At 53.0% G+C, this 18,422-nt stretch overlaps 1 protein-coding gene across 1 annotated transcript in view; it reads right to left on the bottom strand.

Moving 5' to 3' along the window:
- LOC118641794 (katanin interacting protein) overlaps positions 1 to 18,422 on the bottom strand; it is a 203,788-nt gene that overhangs the window by 120,143 nt on the left and 65,223 nt on the right. The window contains exons 4-6 of the mRNA XM_036279354.1: positions 13,683 to 13,852; positions 11,642 to 11,739; positions 628 to 759 (exon numbers count right to left, since the gene is read on the bottom strand). Coding sequence (XP_036135247.1) covers positions 628 to 759; positions 11,642 to 11,739; positions 13,683 to 13,852 — 400 coding nt within the window. The remainder of the gene's footprint in view (positions 1 to 627; positions 760 to 11,641; positions 11,740 to 13,682; positions 13,853 to 18,422) is intronic.

Genomic DNA, 18,422 nt, shown 5'->3' with positions numbered 1-18,422 from the left:
AAAGGAAAGAAATACAATCAAGCACTCACAGAGCAGAAAATTCCGTGCCGGCGGAGCAGGGCACTGTCGATTCCGAGCACGCGCACACAGGAATGCTAATGGGGCTTAATAGCTTGTGAGGGACAGGCTGCCGTGTTTCGGGGAGCTTGGGAGCTTGCAAAGGAAGGAATACATGTTCAAGTAACAGGAGGTACCAAATGGCCAAAGGAGAAGAAGGAACTACCATGCCTCTTGCTTCAAGGGAATGTCCACATTCTGTGACATGGGCTGGGGCTGGGGCTGTACGGACTGAAGTTGGCTATCGGCCAGGCTCCCAGACCAAGAGAAACTGATGGCTATTTGCACAGACTGATCCTGAGCACGGATTGTCTGTTTGATTCAAAAGCAAATGAGTGAGTGTCTGTGTGTGTGCATGTGTGCTGTGTGGGAGGTAGGTGTTAAGGGCAGTCAAGTCCACAATTTTGCTTACTGTAAAATCCCATTTGTATGGAAGGGGTAGGGAAACAAGGTCATTGGGTCATGCCATAGAAAAGGACTCTGTTTTGTTTTTTCCAGGAAGGAAGGAATAAATAACAGAAAGAGCCCTGACAGCTGAGCCCTGCAGCACTGAGCCGAGGCCACTCCTACCTGTGGGGGACCCCCAGAAGCAGCCTTTGCATTGACAATCACATCCTCACATGGCTCAAAATCTTCAGAATAGTCCAGAGGAGGTTCGATGTGGAGCCGCGGGCCAGCTTCTGTTCTGATCTGCACAGATTTCTACACAAAAATACAGACCATTTCAGACACAGTAGAACAAACACCTGGACCCCTTGGGGGGCAAGCACGTTGGGGGCCGACGGCGGAGTGTCTGCACAGCCACAGCCGTGCCGTCCTGCATGGGGTCCCGCAGGCCGGCCCGACGGCTCAAGCCACCTCTGCTCAAGTCCGTACTAGTTCCTACTGCCCAAAGTGGGTTCTTCAGTAGAATATTTTAGTAACTTTTTGGCTTGAAATAACTTACCTGTAGAATTTTAGCAGGTGTTAAACTTCTCAAATAGCTTCATGACTGAATATCTAGGAAACCCTGGGGATTTTTCTTCAAGACTTCTCTGGGCCTTGAGTATGTCCCCTTCCCCGACCCGCCACAAACACCTGTGGATATCCTAAGATAAACACAGCATGCAACATTTCTTGCACCTTTGGGCCATGGAAACTGTGTGTGTGGTGGGGCCTCTCTTCCTCCCAGCATTCCTTGGACCAACCTTTGGGAAGCTCACTCCTTGGCCTGGTGTGGCAGCTGCTGGCCAGCCCCCACTGTCCATCTCCCTTCCTTGCCTGCAGCTGGGGAACCATGTGATCAATTCTGGCCAATGCAGGGGTGTGTACATCTCTGAGGCTGTGACCCTAAAGGAAAGGGGACAGCCGTCCCTCGCCCAGCTGGAGCATGGAGGTGGAGGTGAATACTGTGAAGAGGTGACTTCGGAGGATGGAGCAACAGAAGAGCTAGTGCCTGTTCCTCCGTGACCTCCCGGAGCAGGGCGACTGCCCCCACTGAACTATGCTGTCAGGGAGACATCAACTGGCCACTGATCAGGCCACTGTTACTTGGGCCTCCCTGTTTCAGCAGCCAAACCGGTACCCTAAGCCCCGCCCCTGGCACACAAAGCTCTCTGCAGTCGGCCCCAGTCGATCATTCCTACGTTCATTCCCACACATAGAGTCACAGCCCTAACAACTGGGCCAAACAGAACTGCTCTCTGTCCCTGCTCAGTCAGGCCACTCTGCCCCCGCAGCCAGCTCCTGCCGGGACGGGAAGGGACCTCAGGCAGCCAGCGAGCAGCCAGTCTCCCAGATCCCCTCCGTGCAGCCGAGCCCCAGAGAAGCTGCGGAGGGAGGCACGCTGCCTACCCGACAGCTACCCACTGCCCCCACCCTTACTAACTAACCCACACCCACTAAGGCGGCACCAACGACACCTTTGTCACAGAGCTGCGAGGACGACTCACTTCTTTTTTTTTTTTATCCTCACCCAAGGACATTTTTCCATTTTTTGTTCAGATAGAGTGGGAGGGAGAGAGAGAGAGAGAGAGAAACATGGACGTGAAAGGGACACATCGAGTGGTTGCCACCGCACGACCAACCAGGGCCGGGGACAAACTGCAAGCGAGGTACGTGCCCTTAGTGGGAACCGAACCCGGGTCTCTCTGGACCGCAGGTCGATGCTCTACTGCTGAGCCAAACCGGCCAGGGCAAGACTCACTTCTCCCCGGAGTTCTTGTTTCACCCCCTGTGGCCCCTAGAAACAAGCCACCTATGTCATCGGGTGGTCAAGCGAAGACACTGCCCCGTTCCAATGCTGGCGTCAGAGCGGGCTGTGCTGGACGTGGTGGGTAGGGCCAGGCACCAGCGAGGCACCCAGGGAGCCACAGTTAGGAGGTGCTCCCTCTCTGGTGCCCTACATGCGCACGAACTCAGGGTCCCCTTAAATCTCCACCCTGGGCCTCACCCTAGTGCGGTCCTGGCTGAGAAGGAAGAAGTCCACCAAGTCACGTGTCCTGAATCTATTACCCAACTGAGGAACAGTGACCATGCATTTCCCAGACTCCGGCAGCGTCAGCACCGTTCACAGGGTAAGGTTCAGCACCCCCACAAGCTTAGTGAAGTCAGCTACCAGCCTGATGAAGCAGGACCTGGGCTGGAGCTGAGGACAGAACTCCCTTCTCGCCCCGTCCACACCCCTCACCCATCAGCATCCTCACACCAGGTGCCACTCACCTAATGCAAACTGGTCACCACTCCGAGTGCTTTGGGTACAATGATTTGCTCATGTAGTCCTCATGGAAACCAAGGCACAAGTATATAAGCCCAGGGTCACAAAGCTAGGGGGCCACGGAGCCTAGATCTCAACCCCAGCAGTATGAGACCTTGCTCTATACCAGGGAGGAGCCAATCTCCTTAAAAAGTGAATATTTTCGGCCCCGGCCGGTTTGGCTCAGCGGTTAGAGCGTCCGTCTGCGGTCAGGAGAGACCCGGGTTCGGTTCCGCTAAGGGCATGTACTTCGGTTGCAGTTTGTCCCCGGCCCTGGTTGGTCGTGCGGGTGGCAGCCTCTCGATGTGTCCCTTTCACATCGATGTTTCCCTCTCTCTCTCTCTCTCTCTCTCTCTCTCTCTCTTCCTCTCCCTCCCTCCCACTCTATCTGTACAAAAAATGGAAAAATGTCCTCGGGTGAGGATAAAGAAAAAAAAAAAAAAAGTGAATATTTTCGGCTTCACCAGCCATACGGTGTCTGTCACAACACCTGACTGCTCCACTGCAGCCTGAGAGCAGCCATGGAAAATGCCTAACAAGTGGGCATGACTATGTCTCAGAAACACTTGATTTGCAAAAACAGGCTATAGCCAGATTTGGCTCAAGAGCAGGCGTTGCTGACCAAGCCCAGGTCTAAACCACCAGGCTATACGAAGCCCTTCCTTATCCACAGGGGGCCAGTTCCCCGGTCCTGCGATGCCGGAAACTGGGGAGCACTGAACCCAGTATATACTATGTTTTTCTATGCACACATAACTATGATAAAGTTTAATTTATGAATTAGGCACAGCAAGAGTTTAACAACAATAACTAATAATAAAAGAGAACAGCTTTTAAAGTATACTGTAATAAACGTGCGAGAATCACTGAGTGAAATAAGGGTCACTTGAACAGAGCACCACGGTACCGCGATAGGATGTGATCCCCGAGGGCTGCGGAGTGACGCGGAGGCAGCTCGCACGCAGCGCCGAGGTATCGTACACAGCCAGACAAAAGAACGATCGCATCCGGAGTGCGATGGAGCCAGGCAGCGTGAGCTTTCACCATGCTACTCAGAACAGCGCACGATTTCAAAGTGTAAGTTTATTTCTGGAATCTTACATTTAACATTCTCGGACCCCAGCTGACCGCGCAGGCATGTGAAAAATAAATGTGCCCAGCCTGTGGTACTACAGTGGCCTTTGGGGAAGAACAGAAGGAAATTAAAGAACTCCCTGAGACATCTAACACTCAGAAAAGGGAACAGGGACTGAGCTGTGGCTCATTCAGTGAAAAGACCTTAGCAAGAGTATCAGGGCCTGAAAACGGCGGGTGAGGGGCCACCCTGTCAGAACGGGGAGGGGAGAGGCGCAGAAGGAAGTCGCCAGGACGGTCTCCTCCTACGGAGGATTCTGGCACTTGGCAGTGCGCCCTGCTGCTTCTGGAACCAACCGCGTGTCCCACTCTGCCGTCCTCACAACCATCAGCCTGGCGGCCTTGGGCTCAGGCTCCAAGTGTGGCTCGCTGCCTCCCAGGCTTTGCAAACGTACTCTCAGAGCATTTCTTAGCATCGGCAGCGGGGCACGTGGAGGGTAGGCACTACCTGGGGTGTATAAACCTGGGGCTTCCAGGCCCGGAGGCTCCTGCAGACTTTCCTGCCTCGAGCCAGGATAAAGCAGTAAAAGCCTTGAATTTCATCCCAGAGATGGATTTTCCATGACACCTTCAAAGAGAATGTGCTCTCCCCCGTTCCCAAGAACTCCTCAATTGTCCAAATGCTGAAACCATGCGAGAGAGGAGGAAGAAGGGGAGGCAGGGTATGAGGGAAGCCTATGGCGCACGGGGCACAGGCCGGGGCACAGCCAGGCCCCTTCCTGTGTTGCTGTTCCTTTACCTAGAAGGGGGGCGGGGCTTGAACTGAGGCCTCGCTACACCACATGCCATCCATGGGCCAGCACTGGTTCCACTGGGAATTTGTGAGAAATTTAGAATTTTAAGCCCATCTCAGAGCTGGGAACCAGAATCTGCATTTTAACAAAACCCCAGGTAATTTACGCACACATTAAAGTTTAAGTAGCTGAGATCAGGGGTGGGTGGAGCATATGATGCAGGCTTGGCCAATCTGAGCATTAGATCCTGCTGGCCCACAGTTACTGGGTGATTGATTGGTTTAGGGAAGCCAAAGACATGCAATAGCAGGTGTCAAAATGTAAGTCGGGTGCTGCTGGTGGCCATCTTGGTGCCACACGGGGCAACATGGGAAAAAGCAGAGCTGAAAGATGGAGAAGAGCCCTGCTACATTGTCTGAGCACCTGGATCCAGCCATGCCTGAATCAGCTCTCCCACTGGCAAGTAAGAGAGTTGGAATCAATGCAGCTCTACTGGTCTGATACGAATTATAAATATGACAAAGAGCTCCAGCATTCAAAGAGGAGCACCCACGTGCCCTTCTCTCTTCTGCAACTTTCCCATTCTCCCTTTCCCCAGAAGTATCCCTCTCCCTCCCCGAGGGCTCCGCACAACTGCTTGCCCCCAAGATGTCAGGAGAAAGGTTCGCAGTAGGCATTAAGGAACTTAATCAGCAAGTCCTTACTGAGTACTGACTGCATACATGTCAAGATATAAAAAATGTAAAAACCAATGCCCTGACCCGTCAAAGAATTCGCACAGCACCCATAATAGAAGGAGGTGTATATGACAAAACTAATATGATCCAGAAAGTTTCTAGATGCTGAGTGGGTACCAGAGAGGGGAATAAATAGTCCCTCCATCTGGCTGGTCCTCCTGCCTCAGCCCCAGAGAGGCGCCTCTGCCACTACTGGGAGAAGATGGAGAGCAGCCCTGCCCACACGATGATGCCCACCTCCCCATAAAGAGTGCCAGGCTGGCAGGTTCCAACCCAGCCCCAGGCATGCCAGCTCCCTGCCTCCCTCCTGCACGCCCTTGCAAAGATGATGCCCAAGCTCCTGGCTGGCTCCCTGCCTGGCATGCTGCTTTGCCCCAAGTGGGTGTTGCTAAGCAGCTGCTCTCTCCTGCCCACCTGCAGTGCCCAGACTTGGGTAGACCTTTGCAGTATCAATCATAGACCAGAACAGAATTAAAAGCCCCAGCATCCAAACACCCATGTTCCAGTTTGGCAGCCCAAGGCCAGCTTGTTTTATACTCAGCCACACTCAACCGGTGTCATGCTGTTATCCGTGTGTATCTGTGCTCCTCTTAGCAGAGTGTTCTAAGAGGTGGGCATTAAAGCGTCCTGGCAAATAGGAAAAAAGGATCAAGGCTGGGCAGCAGAGCTCGGTGGAGCAAGATGTGCGCTATGCAAATGGCTCCCTCTAGAGGTAGCAGAGCTCTGAAGATACTGACAAAGGCAGGTTTGGGGTGGGGAGTAAATCTACCTTATCTGACATGTTCTGACAGATTTGTCTGATCTCTCACAGATAACAGCGTTCGACACTCTGTCACTCAAGGTCACTGTACAGGCCAACGTTTTATGGGTTATTTCATTTATTGTCCTCACTGCAGGAGTTTTCAAAACTCAGAAATAGGAAAACAAAGGAGCAGGTGCCCCATGCTTCACATGTTCACTGTGAGCTTCCTGGAGCTGCCGAAGCTGCCCAGCCCACAACAGGAAGCCAGATGCAGCAGTGGAGTGAGAGCGAAGCCTGTGCTGTGATCACTGCAATGAACTTGCTCTGCCCGCCTTTAAGGAAAGCCCACCCCACAGTAAATTGCTGGAAGGCCAATCCCTTCACTACTAATTTAATGCTGAGAGCCCGTGACTTTCATCAAATCTGACAGCATTTTGGTAAACGAGGGCTCTGTTGATTAGGCTGCTGTCCACCCACGTATTACAAGGCCGAGGAAGCCATAAATCTTAATCCAGGATAGCGGCAGAGAGATCTAAGGCCAAGAAGTGGGGGAGGGAAGAGGACAGTACAACAGGAGCACATTGATCACCACCGGCCACTCCACAGTGCTGGTGGCAGCTCCATTCGCCGCCCTGGTTCCCCCAGGACTGGCGGGTCTGAGAGGGTTTCACAGGCGGAGCTGGTAGGCCTCTCGGCCAGCATTTAGCTGACTCTGTGCCTCTGTGGCTGGTGAGCCTGAAGCAGCCCCTCCTTCAAGGGCAGTCTCTACCCAAAAGTGCTTCCTAGTTGCTGAGCAAGACCCTAAGAAGGAAAACTTGTTCCACTGGAAGAGGCAAAGGTGCTGGGTTTGTTCGGTGGGAAGAGGGTGTGTGGCCATAGAGTTCAGGGGAGACACTGAGAAAGACTGTCAAGGACAGGTTGGGATGCAGGATGCACCGGGAGATGGGGCCGGAGGACCGCAGGCTGAGTACAGGGCTCCCTGTGCACTGTGACCACTGTCCTGTCCCTCCTCTGGGTACAGCAGTAACCCACGAACTGAGGCAGGGCTGTGGTCCCTCTCCTGATGGGGTGGCTTTTGAGAACTGGCCGCCACTGGCCACTGGAGACTCTGCCACCTTGACAACTCTGCCTACCCCTGGCTGCCTCCAGGGGCCGTGGAACCATTCCAAAGGGTACAGAGGCTGTCTGCATCTCTATGCTACACCCCAAATCTGTCCCCAAGTACTTTCTACCATGGGGAACTTGCTTCTTAACTCTACTACTTGGGGCCAAAGGCAACCAATGCAGTCTCTTCCTCAAGACAGTAACGGTGCAGTTGGCACGTCTGTCCATTTCCTGTCTGGCCAGCAGCCTCCTCGATGGAAGTGGGGGGACCTAGTCCCCACTCTGGGACAGCTCTGGGGCAGGCAGGCTGGCCCCCACCTCCCGTCACAGCCCATCCGGGCAGCAGTGAGCATCCTGTCCGGCTGACCCACGGTCCAGGCCATGACCCGAGTAACAAAATCTGTCTGAGATTCAGTGGTCTCTCCCTTGGAAAATGACAACAGATGAGTACTGAGGGCGTGAAAACTGACGTGGAGAAGGCATGTCAGCAGTGAGGGGCCTTTCCCGATGGATCGGGACAGCTGAAGTGATAGCAAAAGCTGGGGGTAGGGAACAGAGGTGCAGGGGTGGCACCCGGGGAAAAGGCTGAGTTAGCCCGTGGAGCCCGCTCCCAGTCCTCCCGCCGGCCCGCCCCAGCCACCCAGCCCTGTCGGCGGCCCTGCTACACACAGTGGCTGTGGATCTTCCCAAAACACGAGGCAGACGTGTCACTCTCCTGTTGAAAACCCTCCAGGGAATTCCTCACATTTAGAATAAAACCCAACCTCCTTCCGGGGATCTTCCCAGGTGGTCCTTGACCTGATGCCCACCACTCACAGCCCGCCGTCTGCACCTCGGCACTGGCCACCCCGCCTCCTTCCAGCTGACCCCTCGCTGTGGTCCTCGCTGTGCCTTCACTGGGAGATGCTTTCGGAGCGGCTCATCTTCAGCTGTGGCTCGGATGGAGCCCTGGGGGAGCCTTGGCAGCCACCCTCCTGAGAGTGACTCTTCCCCAGACATTTCCACCTCATTCCACTCTTTCCTGTCCTCACACGCTTGTTTATTTGCTTGCTTGCTGGCTTCGGTCCTTGGCCTGTCCACCACGCCCCATGCATGCGGGCTCCAGGAGAGCAGGCCTGGCCTGCTTCGCTCACTGCCATGACCCAGTGCCCACAAGTGTCCTAAACGCAGTGGGTGCTCTGCAAGTGGTCACAGCGCGAACGAAGGGCTGAAGGAGCCAGGAGCGGAGAGCCCGCAGTCTCCGGCCTCTGCCCGCCACTGGCTGCAGCGGTCGTGTGTTCACTGACGCGTCCTCTGTGCCCGCGCTGCTTCAAACGCTCGCCGACATGGGCTCACCCAACCTCATTGCCTCCCCTGCGAGGCAGGCGACATCATCAGCCCCGCTGACACCTGAGAAGACAGGCACTGAGAGGTTTAGCAACTAGTAAGTGACGCAGCCAAGGCTTTGAACTGTGCTCTTAACCACTTCTCTGGGCCTGTCACCTGCGGCCGAGGACTCCCACCTGAAGCACGAGCAGAACCCCCACTGATGGATCACCTATGACACTCTGTGAGCACGTCCTTCCCAGCAGCCCTGGGAGGTTTCACTGATGATGAGCCCAAAGCTCAGAGAGGCCACACTGCCAGCTCCAAGGCACACACTAGTAAGGACTCTGTCTGACTCCAAAGCCCTCGCCTTCTACTCCCCAGGGGTCACAGGTTCAACTATCCCAAACAGCCAGCTGGGAAATGGAACGACGTAAGAGAAACAGGAGCAGAGCACATAACAAAATGCAACGACCACTGGCCTCAGCTCTGGGACCCTGAAGGGAGAGGTGGGGACCGCAGCAAACTGCTGGCTTGTGCCCTGGGAACCAGGGAGGCTGCTCCTGGGCGCCCTCTAGTGGCTGCCTGATGGGAGGGCGGCCTAGCCTGGGGGCCAGGTCTGTCCCTTTCTCTAGAGGAGCAGGGATAGAGCTTCTTGTAAATTATGTAAAATCTTTTGAATTTAAATGTTAGCAAGTGATTCTTTTTAAATTTGTGAGTTCAAAAAACATGATCTGGGGGCAAGTTTGGCCCACAGGCTCACGTTGTTATCTTTGGAGCCCACCAGGCGGGTCCTCCGTGTTGGAAAACAGCGGCCACATCTTCCTCCCTGGTCAGCAGTTCCCATGTCCTCACAGGAGGACCTTCCAGGGCAGGAGCAGAGCCTTGATTTTTTTTAACCTCAGAGCCCCGCCCAGTGCCTGGCCCGTGGTAATAAATGTGTGTTAAATTAGTGGATAATTTCTTTCATGACACGGCTCCTGGTCCACTCACCACTGCTGCACGCACCCTGTCAGTTTATACTGAGGGGCGGCCCCAAAGCACTGTGTGGGAGTGGAGCAGAGCTGATCTGGTCAGTGGGGGGGCTGGCCCCAGCACCCATTCCACTCTCCTAAGACGCCTTCCTGTCCGCTGAGGCGGGAAGCCAGACACTGCGTTTCCCCGGACTCCCTCTCAGCCAGGGTTCGGGTGACTCAGACGGCCTCACACAAGGCAGGGACAGCAGAAGTGAGGCGGACGCTGTTTCTGAGTCCCGCACTGTGGCAGAGGCGATGGGTTTTCACAATGCCCCACCTTGGCTACACAGGGTCTTCCTTCACGTGCTGCTCTAGCAAGCACAGCATCCCTCTGAGGCCAGCAGCTGTGGCGGTGGCTTCTTCATTCCTGGGTGGAACCTAGGGTGACACATTCCTGATGCTGACCACCTTCCCGACTGTGTCCTAGGCAGTAGCTTTTCTGGCAGGCCCCTGCTAAGATGCTGGGTGCCATTCCTGGAGACGCAGCTCAGAGCCCACCCTCTGCCAGCCCAAGGATTCTGTAAGCACCCGCTTTTCTGCGTTACATTCGGTTCTGATTAAAATAGTCTGAGTGGTCTCTATTGTTAGGCACTGGCTGACCCCTGACTGATACGGTCCAGAAGGACAATTACAGTGCTCACGGCCTCAGGAAGCCAGGAAATTAGCCATGATTAGGCCCTGTGAAGTGTGAGACCACAGGGAGAGACAGAGGAGGGATGCTAATTAATCTTAGGCCAAGTCTTTTAAATTGCACAGATTCAGGGGCAGCCATCAAGTCACAGTTGCAAATATGGCTCCTGATAATAGAAGGCACTCAGAACAACTAGAAGGAGGGTCTGAAGCCTAGAAGTGGAGAAAGGCCTTATTAATGAGAAATTAAAATTCATTGCTGGGGACAAAGGAGGCCTCCAGGCTCTGCTGCAGGCCTTGCTCTTGGCAGTAGAGCTAACTAGCAGGAACACCCTCCCCCATTGATCAGAGACCCACAAGAGTCTGCAGAGACCTGGAGGACCACTGGATTAGGAGTCACAGGTCTAAGGTTGAAACCTCAGCCTACCCTCCTCTCTTAGTAGCTGTGTGACTCTGAGCAAGTCACTTCACCTCTCTGGGCCTCAGTTTCTTCAGTGACACAACGAGGACTTACAGAGCTACAGAGTTATTGCAAAGATGCGCCAATAAAGTGTATGTAAGAATTTACTTGTACACCCATACACATGATACAGTGGAAAATGTTATAAGCAGTACTTCCCAATCTTGGTGAGCACAGGATTAAAAAGTATATAAATACCACTGCTTAAGCCTCCCCTCAGACCAAATAAGCCAGAATCTCTGGGGGTGGGGCTTGAGCATCAATATTTAAAAACTCTAGGTGGTGTGAACAGGCAGTGGGGTTGTGACATACAGGTCCTTGATAAGGTGTGAGAGACTGCAAGGTGAGGTATGAGGGCCATATGGGGCCTCAAGTTTGGGGCCAAAGATCTGGATTTATGTCTTGATCCTGTTACTTCTTGGTGGTTGACCTTGGAAAGCTCACTTAACTTTTCTGAGCCTTGGTCTCCTCAGCTCCCTTAAAAGAAAAAGGACATTGGAACTTACCCTATAGGTCTCCTGTGAGGGCAAAGCAAAGAATCACATGGGAGCTGAGACCACGCCTGGTACCCAGTAGGGGCTCAAAAATGCAAGCTGCTGGCGGAAGCAGCCTCAGCAGCACCCAAGTGGCATCTCAGGTCTGTGGGGCAGATGCTGCCTTACCCACCCACTGCATCCCTGACATCTAAGACTGTGCCTGACACATCGTAGGTGCTCCGTAAAAAACAGCGATATGAATGAGTCGTTATGATGGGACTGTGAGTCCGATCTGTGATATTTCAGAAGGGAGGACCATGTCGAGAGAGGCTGGAGGATCCCATGGTCTCCTCCACTCTCCAGAGGCCAGTGCCACATGCAGAGGGCACCACTGCAGTGCCCAGCCCCCCTGCCCACTGCCCACGGAGATTCTGAACGCCCTGATTATGTTTCTGTTCCCGCAATAATCCCGATCCTTATTCTCAAGTGGGAGCTGGGGCCATGGTCTCGACCTGGTGCCATCCGCGGCGCTGGGCTTTGCTGGGGGCTGTCCGTGAATCGCGTCTTAAAGCTTCTTCAGCTTCTCGAAACAGGGTTCTTCGTCCGCAATCTGCACCAGAGATGAGGGAGGAGACTTGGTGAGGCACCGATGGCAGGTTCACACTGATGGCAGCTGCGTAACTTACATTTAAATCACGTCAGTGTGCCCACAATCCTACATGTGGAGTTATCCACTGCAGCACCATTTGTAGCAGCAAAGCATTAGAAAACAAGCTAAATGCCCAGCAAAAATGGAATGACAGTAACATGTGTAATACTGTACAGCCAGATGGAGCAGGTCTATATAAAAAGGAACCATCTCCACGGTCTACAAGCAGGGTGCAGGAAGTGTGCACAACAGGCCAGCAGTAGTGGGAGAGAGGGGGGAGAGGGGAGATGTGTTGAATGAGTGAACATACTTGGGCTGGTGGCCCAAGTACAGACTCCTGTTATCTGCCCTCCCTGAAACCTGGACTGGAAAGGCCTGCTTCCCCGAAGTAGCAGCAGCCAGCCAGACTCCTCCTCCCGGAAGCTAGGGAAGTTGGCCCATTTCCTCTTTGCCCTGGGGACTGGGAAGCTCATGTTACAAGCTGAACTGCAACACTCCCAGGGAAGGTTTTGGGACATCCTTTCACCTTTCATCACCTTGTTTTGACTTTCACTGTCTATTACTGGCTTGGGATTTTACCATACCTGTGGTAAGAACACAAATCAAGATTATTGTGTGCTAGAAACTTTACATTTCTTATGCCATTTAACCTTCCTGGCAAGCCTGCAAGGTGGGCATAATGATTCCCATTTTACAGAAGAAGAAACTAAGGGTCAGAGAGGATCCAACTGCCAGAGGTCTCAGAGCTAGACAGTGGCAGGACAGAGTTCAAACCCAGCTCTGCCTCATTCTAACTCCCCTCCTTGTAACTCGATAGCACACTGGTCTCTCAGGCAAAGCAGCCTGCTTTGAAGGGCACCCTGGCACCCTCAGCATAGGCACCCCCATTAGTCCCATTTTAAAGATGAAGAAACAAAGGCACAGAAGACAAAACGGCTCTCCCAAAGAAATGCAGCCACGTGGGACCTGCCTCCACGTGCACTGCCACGTCCATCATTCAACCACCAAATCATGTGTGGAGCCTTTGTTGGGCCACCACGGAGTTGGCTGCGCTCTATTCCTTCACAGACTTTCTGTGCTTTTATCATGGACATGTGACACTCGTTTAAAGTATGCAGGATGTGGAGTAACTAATTCAAAAATGAACAGTGGAGCCCTGGTCAGTTTGGCTCAGCATCGGCCTGAGGTCCAGAGAGACCCAGGTTCAGTTCTCACCAAGGGCACGTACCTCGGTTGCAGTTTGTCCCTGGCCCTGGTTGGTCGTGAGGGTGGCAGCCACTTGATGTGTCCCTTTCATGTCAATGTTTCTCTCTCTCTCTCTTCCTCTCTCTCCCTCCCTCTCTATCAGAACAAAAAATAGAAAAATGTCCTCTGGTAAGGATGAAAAAAAAAAGAACAGTGGAATCAAATCAGCTTAGGTCCCGAAGACAAGCCATTTCGAGTGAAAATTAGGTATAGTCAAAATCATCTTAGACATTTTCTTAAATTACAGGCACCTGAGAACAAGGAAATGTAAAAGCCAGGAATTTTCTGCTCTAGCCACCTTTGCCCTGGGGTAGTGGAGGCCAAGACTAGTTTGAAAAGAAATAAAGCCCTGGCCTGTTTTGCTCTGTGGTTAGAGCATTGGTCTGCGGACCAGAGAGTCCCGGGTTCGGTTCCCACTAAGGGTGCGTACCTCGGTTGCAGTTTATCCCCGGCAGCCACTTGATGTGTCTCTCTCACATCAATGTTTCTCTCTCTTCCTCCCTCTCTCCCTCCCACGCTATCTGAAGATAAATGCAAAAATGTCCTCGGGTGAGGATAAAAAAACAAAAAGGATAGTTAATTTGTACAGGATAACCAGTTATTTGCATGTTCCTAGTTACTAACAGAACTGCAGCTGGCCTGGACGGGCCTGTGCTCACCATGTGTCCCCTCGGCGAGCGAGGCACTTCTGGAGGAGATGGCGTGGACGGCTCTCCGTGGCGCCGCCTTCAGCTCCGAGTTGGCCCCATTGACATAGACAGAGAAGCCCTGCTCCAAGTGCTCTAGTCTCAATTGCAGGGGGTCTTTGGTTTTCAAATGCTTTAATATCCTGGAAGAGAAATGACCGCTTGATCCCCAGTACATGAGCCTGAGCCACCGCCCACCCCCACGCAGGGACAGAATCGCTGCTCTGATCATCAGAGACTGGGTGGCGGGCCCCCAGCTGCTCGCCTACAAACAGCCTCTAAGAAGCCCATTACACACAGAGGGAAGCAGCCAGGGGAAGACTGTTTCGGGCCCTGCAGGGGTGCTTCTGATTTCAGTCTGGGGCTCAAACGTGCGCTCATTAGCAACAAACGAAGGCACACGTCCTTGCTCCACGTGGCTGAGACAGAAAGCAGGCGTGTACACTGCTACCACACAGCCTGGGCCTCCAGGGACAGCCCCAGCGCCGTCATCGCGACTGTGTGGACAGAGGCACTTGGTTCAGAGTGTAAGCAAGCCATAGTTTAGGATATAAGCCTTTGTGAGAGAAATTTCACATCACACACCAACAAATCAGAAACCCTTCGGCAGACCAGGCAGACTGATGTTTTGCTTCAGTAAATAAATGTGCTCTCAAATACTCACCCTGATATCTCCACTGTCATCATTTTATATTCTGACGCAGTTAAAAATACACCAGTGCAGGCTTTTGTTTAAGATTAATGATGTGATCATCACACTCATAGGCTGAAGGGTCTTGGCCCGAGCACGGCCGGGTCTCCAGGTCAGCCTTCTCCAAAGCCCAGCTCACCCCAGGGTCAGTCCTTTCCCCACTCATTGCCACAGACGGTGTGCAGTGTCCCCTCTCCAGAGCTGCTCCCGTGTGACGCCAAAGCCATCAGTATCATTACAAACACCTTCCTGTGTACCCCATATCCATATCCACCAGACTTACTTCCGCACAAGAAGAAATACAGACAACCAACCAACATGGCAGCAGGATGCATCCTCTTTCCTCAGTGATTAGATAACTTCCTCCCAAATCAGTGAAATGTATTTTAGAAAATAACAGTAATCACATACAGGGTGTACCATAGGCTGACCTCTGCTCTAAACGCTTTACATCAACAGTCAAGCTGCATTATTCTTGGTGGCTCCATGCAACGTTGCTGCAGACACTGCACTAGAGAACGGTGAGCCACAGCTCCTAGGGGAAACACAGGATTCGGTTCCTGCGGGCCTCTGGCCCACGTTTTCACCAGCTGATCAATACATAACCTTGGTGTATGTGTGTTTCTGCAGAAAGGCACCTTAATTTAATATAGAGTTCATTAATGAACACTGAACTCATGGCCAGCAGCACTCTAACTCACGCCTGAATAAAGCTTACCTAACAGGTGTATTTCCTCTGTAAGAAACATCACAGCCTTCTCACACTTAGCAACACCACAGAGCACTTCAGCGCTATGCCTGTGGCCCGTTCAAACAGCAGGATCGCCAACAAAAAGCACAAGAATGCGAAAAACATGGTCTTCAGTATGCCTCGGAAAGGATCCTGTTTACGTGTGGGTGCTGACACCAGACAGCAGTGTTGCCTTCTTCTACCCCTCCGCTGAGAATGTGCCCGTGTCAGGCAACTAAAAATTTTTGCCGCTCTGCAAATGTCTGTGAATGACTATGAAAACGCTGAAAGTATTGATTTTGGAGTTGCAAATAAATTCTAGTGAGCAGATGAATTCACAAATATGGAATACTGAATACTGTGAGCAATGCAGATGGGCATAACCATCCACGGGGTAACTGCATTTATTATCCCCATTTACTAGATAAGGAAACTGAGGCACAGAGAAGATAAGTGACTGGCCCAAGGTCACACAGCTAGTATGGTTGCGGGACTAGAGTGCAAACTTAAGCAATTTGGCTCCAGAGCCTTCACCACAACAAATTCTCGAGCAAGTGAAATGATACTGAAACTGGCAAACTTGGACTTCAGTGATAACTCACAGAACCTTCTCAGAAGTAATATAAAAATGCCATATGTTTGGTCTTTGTTCAGTGAGTACATTCAGGCGAAGTGTTCCTGATCAGTTATAACCGAGCCCTGAAAGCAAGCTGGATGTCCAGCAGCAGGAAAGCGGAACCTGGGCTCTCACGTGGCCACTCTAATTAGGAAGAATCTGTCAAATATGGGGAGTAGTTTGGGATCTGTTAACGGGGGGTGACAATGGCAGAATAAAATGGTACATGCACTGGCTCAGCAGTTAGTGTTGCCCTGTGGACCAGAGGGTCGTGGGTTCGATTCCTGGTCAAGGGCACATACCTGGGTTGCGAGTTCAATCCCTGGCCCTGGTCAGGGTCGTACGGGAAGCAACCGATCAGTGTCTCTCTCACACTGATGTCTCTCTCTCTCTCTCTCTCTCTCTCTTCCCCCCTCCCTCCCTCCCTCCTTTCTTCCTCTCTTCTACTCTATCTAAAATTCAATGGGAAAATATCCTCAGGTGAGGATTAACAACAACAAAATGGTACATATGTGGTTAAGTGCAAAGTTGGAACAAAGTGTGTTTGTGGACCCGGAATGAAAGGGGATAAATGTAAAAATTAAATCAGTTGTTAAGGCAGGGTGGTGGCATTATGGGTGATTTCTTTGTTTTTAAATGTTTCTTGAGCTGCTGCTACATCCATCTTCTCAACCACCGTGGCAGGAACATTCATTACAGACTGCTTATCTGTTGCCAGTCTCGGAAGCCTGGGAGATGCCTGGCTGTGGGGCAACAACACCGAACAGAAGGAAAACACAAGTAACTAAGAGACAATTTCCAAACACAGCAATAGCCGCACTTGCTGGAGCAAACACCCACAGGGCTCCCTCGGAGGGCACCAGCAGCCAGGCAGAGGACGCAGGGAACCCGTGGCCAGGGAGGCCCCAGCGTGAGGGGGGTAGGAACCTGGCCGCCTGGCAGAGAGTGCCTGCCTCAACTTCCCTCTGGAGACAGCCCTGTCTCCTGATGCGACCGTAATGGCTACGACGCATCCCATTCCCCAGGATCGGGCTGGCCTCCACGTGGGCCTCTCTTTAAGCAGGATGACTTATGAAAACGTGGATTTATGAAGCTGATAAATGAGGAGATGATTATTCAAACTGTGAAAGGAATCACGAAAGGAACTCCTCCGCTGCAGCTGAGCACATCAGTAATATTCACATGGATCAAAGGAAAATGGCTTTAACAACATCAACAGCTGCCCCAGGCGAAGGGGACTGGAAAGGCAGACTGAGTCCTGCCGAGGGGAAGGGGCAGCCGCTGCCCCTGCTGCCAGTCACTCTGCCTTCTTAGGTTTGGTTTGTCTCCTGGCAGGTGCCCATCTTCACAGCACAGGATCTGAGGGCCTTACTCTCCCACCACCAGACCCGAGCCCCGGGCCTGGGGTCCCGCTGAGTACGGGAACCGGAGGAACGCTCTCCAGACCTTTTCTGGAACAAGTGGCCCCAGGAGCTCTGGGTCTAGCGAGGAGAGGAGGTGCGGGTGCTTCCTAGCAGCCACCGTGTACCCACGCGCAGCGCAGGCATCATTTCCATTTCAGCCCATGCAGGAGACGGAGTAGAGACAAGGTGTCAGGAGGGAGTGACAGGGAACATGACACGCTTGGCAGCAGGGACCCGGTGTGAGGGCTCAGCCGAGCTCCGAGTGGGCAGTGCACTAGCTGGGACGGCGCGGACTGGGCTCTCCGGTCTCCGAGCGCCGAGGCTGCTGAGAACTGGCCACATGGCTCCCCCCCGACCTCAGTTACCCGAAGGGTCCACTGAGGGTTCGCTGAGCATCAGGCATTCAAGGACTACCTGGATGTCGGCTCAGGGGAAGGCATGTCTAACAGTAAAATGATGAAGATGCTGAAGACGTCACGCTTGGGTGGTGGGCTTACCATAGACCTTCAAGTACCTCGTTTCGCTCCATCCTTCCTGGCCCTGGGATTTAAGTCCTCCCATTGGCCTGTTCACAGATGAACGTGCCCAAGGTCAGAGAGTCCAGAGAGCAGCCAGGACTTATCTCCCGTCTGCAAGGCTCCAGAGCTGTCTCCCAGCCGCCCATTAAGCTGTTTCTTGTCTCTACCAGGTTTCACGCCACAGGGGCTCTGAGCAAGGAGGGTTCGGAGGAGGAGCAGTGGCTCCCAGCGAGGGGTGACTGGGGTGGTGGCGCTGGAGGCCAGCCTTGAAGCATGGAGAAGCAGAGAGCAAATGGTCAAGAAGCCGGCCGTTCCTTCCAGAACCTGGGTGGCCTGCGGGCTCTGGTACTGGTTCTCAAGGATGTCCCTGCCCAGTGCGTGTGGATAGAGGGACCAGGTGTGGAGGACGAAGGTCTGTAATGGGGGCTCTGCCATCTCCCCAGTTGTGTGACCTGAGGCAAGTCCCTCGGCTTCCTCTTCTGTAAACCGAGACTAAGAATGCCTCCCCCTCTGGGTTGTCATGGGGATGGAATGGGAGACCAGGCTGCAGCTCCAGCCCAGAGACCGCCCGTGAGCAGCCTCCACGGCATGCTGGCTCTCCCCTTCCTCCTTTCCGCCTGCATCTCCTCGAGGCAATGGGTTCATCTCGCACACGGGCAGGTTTTCCTATAAGTTTCCTCGAAGACCTTTTCCAAAAAGCGTCTACTACTCCTGCTGGACTCCTGGCCCTGGCCCAATCTCCACAATTGAGAGTG

The sequence above is a fragment of the Molossus molossus genome, unplaced genomic scaffold, assembly GCF_014108415.1.
Source record: "Molossus molossus isolate mMolMol1 unplaced genomic scaffold, mMolMol1.p scaffold_m16_p_3, whole genome shotgun sequence".
NCBI classification, from domain to species: Eukaryota; Metazoa; Chordata; class Mammalia; order Chiroptera; family Molossidae; genus Molossus; species Molossus molossus.
The sequence above is the reverse complement of the archived record's forward strand: the minus strand, read 5'-3'. Positions and strand labels throughout refer to the sequence as shown.